Source organism: Barbus barbus, assembly GCF_936440315.1.
Source record: "Barbus barbus genome assembly, chromosome: 1".
Taxonomy (NCBI): domain Eukaryota; kingdom Metazoa; phylum Chordata; class Actinopteri; order Cypriniformes; family Cyprinidae; genus Barbus; species Barbus barbus.
In genome coordinates this window covers 14,879,912-14,886,008 of record NC_136729.1, presented here as the reverse complement: position 1 = coordinate 14,886,008, position 6,097 = coordinate 14,879,912, and the positions used below count along the sequence as shown (strand labels likewise).

The 6,097-nt window shown below is 37.8% G+C and overlaps 1 protein-coding gene across 1 annotated transcript in view; it reads right to left on the bottom strand.

Annotated features, from left to right (window-relative positions):
* Positions 1-2,076: 2,076 nt before the first annotated feature.
* The window catches only part of LOC306874919 (uncharacterized protein), a 75,892-nt gene continuing 71,871 nt past the window's right edge, over positions 2,077-6,097 (bottom strand). Inside the window, exon 5 of the mRNA XM_079425251.1 lies at positions 2,077-5,110. Coding sequence (XP_079281377.1) covers positions 4,086-5,110 — 1,025 coding nt within the window. The 3' untranslated portion in view covers positions 2,077-4,085. The remainder of the gene's footprint in view (positions 5,111-6,097) is intronic.

Below are 6,097 nucleotides of genomic sequence, written 5' to 3'. Positions count from 1 at the left end.
AATCTTAATATAAAAAGGGCAATTCTGAACTTATTTTATGCATTACTTCAGGATCTATCTAATGTGTAATTACCAAAATGAATAATTAAAAATGAATGTTTGAAAAAAAAAAAAAAGCTTTTGGAATAATAAATTTGTGAAAATCAAAAAAGTAAAAAAAAAACACAGTGCAAGATCGCAACTTTAACCATATATGTGGCCACAAATATATAGATTATACACAAATATATAGATTATACATCATATGAAAGCTGAATATATAAGCTTTCCATTGATGTATGGTTTGTTAGGATTGGACAATATTTGGCCGAGATACAACTATTTGAAAATCTGTAATCTGAGGGTGCAAAAAAATCTAAATATTGAGAAAATCGCCTTCAAAGTTGTCCAAAATGAAGTTCTCAGCAATGCATATTACGAATTAAGTTTTGATATATTTACGGTAGAATATTCTGAAAATATCTTCATGGAACATGATGTTTACTTAATATCCTAATTATTTTTGGCTTAAAAAAAATCTATAATTTTGACCCATACAATGTATTGTTGGCTATTGATACTACAAATATACCCCAGCGACTTAAGACTGGTTTTGTGCTCCAGGGCCACATATAGCCTATTTGTGCAAATGTTTGACAACTAGCATGACTCTCCTCCTATATGTTGACAGTCAACATTGCTTGGAACTATAGGGTCAGAAATAGAGTAGCTAATTTGGACAAACAGTAGGCATACATCTGTTTCCATTGTTGCCTGATGACAAACAACTTCTAATGTGTTCAACCTGTTGCCCATTTCTGTCAAAGCTGATAACACCATTAAGTTTATAATTTGAGAAACACAAAAAAAGTGCACGCGTAGAGATTTTATTTCCCCATATAATTGATATTGACTGATAACTCTTTTACTCCTCTTACATCTTTACTTTTAACAGTCATTAATATTTGACTCATCATGAATGCATTCGTTTTCTTGCTTATTAAGCTGTCTGTATTCATTTAAGCCACTGGTAGCATCTTTCATAAAAGTGCAAACTAAAGAGGTAAAGTCTGATGGCTGTGCAATCTGATCCCTGCAGTGTCATAGTCATACCAATCATTCCATTCATTTCTTACAGATGGCAGTTAACTGTACTTCATTAGAGCCTGTCCACACAGCATCTTGGCTCTGGAAAGCAAGACGGAGTTACCCACAAGTTTTTGTATTACTTTGAATTACTTGTGGCTTTCAAAGTGTAGATTATCAAGTTTGATTTTACCCAGACTTCTGTTGTGTGAAAATAGCTCTGATCTGTAACTGTGATACATGAAGATATGAGTTTCTAAAACTATCAACTGCTGATGCAAAAACAAAGGCAGCTTTTTATGTGGAAGCAAAACTGATGATCTAAAAATGAAACGGGCAAAACCATAAAACAGCATAAAGAGGAACTATACCAAAAATGGCTATATTTATATGTATCTATTTATAAGGAAACCAAGCGCAAAAGAACAGAGGCTGTATATGCAGAACCTTTAGCTTGTACTTAAACATTTCATTCAATTTAGATACACAGCATTAATGCATGGTTCCCTGTATGACTCCACTGAAAAATTGTAAGAACATTTTGGAGCACCTTTAGACTAATTTCTGTTTAAATTTCTCATTCTCATATTACCTCTAAGAAAACAGTGATTTAATTTACCACAATAAAAAGCTACACTGTAAAGGAAATGAAAGAGTTTATTTCATAACTTCAAGCCCCAATAAAGCCATTTTTACATGGATTGTTCAAAACAGACTAACAGAAATTAAAGTGAGCAGTAGAGAAAGAAGGCATTTTCTCACTTAAATCAATGTCACAAATTTGTTTACTTTGTCCTCGCCTCGTCCTGATAAGCGGTCACAAATATATAGCCATGGTGCTCTTGAGATCATTTTTAGCACAGTAGTTATCAGGCATCTCAACACTAAATGAGGGGTAGTGCTAATATTTATCTGTAGTCATAAATTTCACTCATACCAATGGAAACGGAAGTAAAATATACTGAAGAAGAACAGGTTGAAAAAAGACCAAAAGGAGACATTTTTGTTTTTCTGAGGTTTATTTTCCAATCTAAAAATATGAAGACAAAATATAATAAATCCACAAATAATCACAAATCAGAATGTCTTAAAGTTCATGGCATCAACTACATGGTCATGAACTACTGAAAACCCAAGACTCTGGCACAAAGGACTGTGGGTTTTATGCACTTACTGTGACAGGTGTTGCTCTTGTATTACATAATAGGTGGTGTGATCATATATTTTGTCCCTCTGCTACATTGAGGCTGCCGTTTCAGTGTAGCTGGTGTGCACTTACAAAAGACATTCCTAGAATTGCTGAAAAGTGTCCTTGGTCCAGAAAGCATCAAGATCCTCATTTCGTTAGATGGAATAGATTATTACAAAGACACTGGTGTCTAGTGTAAAATGTATTATGCTATGGCAATATGACACAAGTTAGAGAACCTTTAGACTGTGCAATTATGTAAGAATGAAATGCTGTAACAAGGCTGAGAAACATTGTACTCCAAACCTCCCAATTTAAAAACACAAAGCAAAAAACCCTCTTAAGCCAGACTGGAGTACCAGAAGTCCAGTTATGTCAAAACCATAACAAATTTTCCATCTTTGTAATACATAGTATTACTCCAAAACTAACCATACTGTCTTGCATAATACAAATTACAATAGAGTTTCCTAGTGTAAAATATTTCATTTGCAATTTCAACGTGACACTCATTTCTTTACATCATTGCATTTTTGTTTTATTTATTCTTTTAATAATTATTTACAAAGAAATTCTGAAGAATTCATCAGCAGAAAAGAAGCATAAATATGTGTACTTCTCTTTTTTTGTATGTTACAGTTTAAGAAACCATATTTTACAAAATACTTTATGTACAGGACAAGCCTCTTTTGAAATACCCTCAAATAGTTCATCACAGAAATGATTTCATATGTTTTTCAACGTTTTTTTTTTAAAAGCTGCACATATGAGCCTGGTCTGGCATGAGATTGCCAACAATACTGTTACCACATTGCATTAAACGGACAAAGTTCACCCAAAAATTACAATTCTGTCAACATCTACTCACCCCATGTAAATAAGTAATAAAAGGTGTTTGTCCATACAATGGAAATTAGTGTTGTTTTAAACCCCATAAACTTCCATTGAACAGACAAAAAAAATAAATTCTTCAAAATGTATTCTGTCATACAGATTTGGAAAACATAAGGGCAAGTAAATGATGACAGAATTGTCATTTTTGGGTGAACTATCCCTTTAACTGAATGAGAACTTTCTTTACACTGCTGGGGAAAGCCCATGTTTTCATAAATCAGTGTTTCACTGCATAATAAATTTGATGATAATTACAATATTATTAAAACAGCGCAGAGAGCACTGGAAGAGCAACCATTGAGAAAAGGGCATCTTATAATATAAGCAAGTTTAATGATGGCCAAATCCAGGCTTAGCAGCGCCTAAGCAGTGCCTCATTTCCACCGATATCTCACTAATGCTAGCCATGAGAAAAAAAAAGGTTTAGGACTTTAAGGTTCGTTCACACCAAAGATGATAATTATAACAATGAACTAAAAGGTTTTTGAGCCAATCAGATGCCACCCAAGCTTGCATGTATATAGGACCCAATATACTTTATAATTTAGACCAAAATCAGCCCAAAACAAAGTTTGTTTCTGGAGCTCGAAACAGCTTGCCCTAGCAAACTTTCTGGAAAAGTAAACACCTTGGAACTTTCACTGGTTCATGGCATCAGGATGTTACCTAACAGAATACAGCTGATTGCGTATCTCAAACTTCTTTTTAAGCGAAGAACAATAAAAGCTTTGCAGTGAGTATATTGGGGCACTAAAGCTGCAGACAATTATACGGTTATAGCAAACAGAAAGTTACGGTCCGTTGGTGTAGACACTAATATAGTTCCTGTTATAGTTAGCGCTCTTGGTGTGAACATGCCTTTACAGAGCGATGACCCCACAAACCTATTCTTGCGCTGTGTAGTGATTTTCAAACCTAGGGCGCTCTTGATCAGTCCCTATGAGTTTTGCTCAAGGTATTCATCTATCATGGTGAGATTGTTCAGCCAGTCTTCATTGTTGCCCACCAGAGTGTCTATGAAGTCCACCTCCGCACCGCCACCGCCTCCTCCTCCAGGTCCTTGTAGCCCTGCTGCCATTGCCCCATTGCTCTGATGCTGTGGTGTGTAGTCATAGGAAGGCAGTTTATCTCTGGGGTTGTAGCCCTGTGGTGAACAGTGTTTCCCTGCAGAAGCAGTCTGGTAACTAGGAGGCCCCATCCCATGGGCAGGGTGCATCATGGATGGACCTCCTGGTTTCATAACAGCTAGAGCAGAAAGTGGACCTTGCATTCTGAGGTTCTGTTGGGACATGGAGGATAGCGGCTGGGTGGTGGACATCTTCTGGTCCGGTCTACCAACCAAACCAGGGGTTACTTGATTAGGAGGAGGACGGGAACCAGGGAAGTTGGCCGGCATACATGCCATGCCGGATCGCTGTGGAAACTGAGGACCTCCGCATCTAGGTAAGGCTCCTCCGGCAAGGAAAGGATGTGGGTGGTTTGCAGGGTCCATATGTGGTTGCACCCCTTGTTGGTGCTGCCAGAGCTGGGACTGTGATGGGGGCTGCTGCTGCTGGGGAGGGAACATCATACGCGACTGAAGAGCTCCAGCTTGGTGCAATGCCTGCCGCAGGTGGTGGGTTGGCACGGGACCGCCTGGTAGGTTGGGGCATGGCATTCCCGGTCGCGTCACAGCGTGAGCTGGGTGTAAGGGTTGACGTGGAGGCCCACCCATTCCCATCATGCTCTGGCCAGGCTGCATCGCCATTCCAAAGTCTTGCGACGGGTGGCAGAGCGGTTGTTTGGAACCTTTGCCGCACACATATCCTCCAACCGACGGGCCCATCTGAGACACCGAGCTGGAGGAAAGACCCATTCGGTTTGTGGGTAAAGGACCACTATGGGAGAGCATGGAGGAATTCAGCTGTGGAGAAGCTCCCAGAGGATATCCACCACACTCTGGAGGGAGCGGTCGACCTGGCCCTGCAAGACAGCAAAAATAGTTTCAGGATGCCTTTAAGTACTGTTTAAAAGTTTAGGATTGGTAAGATTTTTTAAATGTTTTAAAAAGACATCTCTTATGTTTACCATGGGGGTATTTATTTGATTAAATATAAGTCAAAACAGTACTATTGTGAAATCTACTTATTTAAAATAAGCAATTAAATCTAAAAAAAATTTATTTTCAGCAGCCATTACTCTAGGCTTCAGTGTCTCATGATCCCTCAGAAATCATTCTAACATGCTGATTTGGTGCTCAAGAAACATCTCTGCTTATTATCACTGTTGAATACAGTTGTGCCGCTTAATTGTTTTGGAAATGGTGATATAATTTTTTTCTTTTTGACATTGTTTAAAGCTGCAGTCCATAAATTCTGCCTCTTTGTCACCATCTCTGTTTGAAAACCTGGAATTGCAGCTAGTGCGGAATTATCTTCATTGCGTGGGTTGTACTCTGGAACGGCTCCAGCGTGGATAAATCTAATGTTTTGAGGAGTATGTGTGGCAGTCAGTCACTGCACCGGTGTGGATACTGTATTTAGTAATCACAGATTCTAGCCTATGTCTTGGAATATATGAACCAAATAAGAATTTTCACCGTGTATTGTCATCTGAACAAGTAAGTAACAAGTCTGCCATGCTTGTTCTTATCAACTGAGGAAAAAACCATTACAATAAATCGCACTACCAATGGTGATTTAAATGTAATGATCGATTAGCTCATATCACATCAAACCGTGAAAATTATTATTATTGTTATAGCTACTTTATTCTCAAATTATTAATGTTAACAACATCAGCATTGCGTGACTATGAATATAGTGTGTATTAGCGTGTAGATTTCAATTTCTGTCCAGTCTAATCTCTAAATGTCATACCATTCGAATTTCAAAAGAAATTATTTTAACCCAAAAAGCAAACTATGCTCCCTTCGAACTGGTTGTCTTTAAAATACAAATCTTGTGTAAT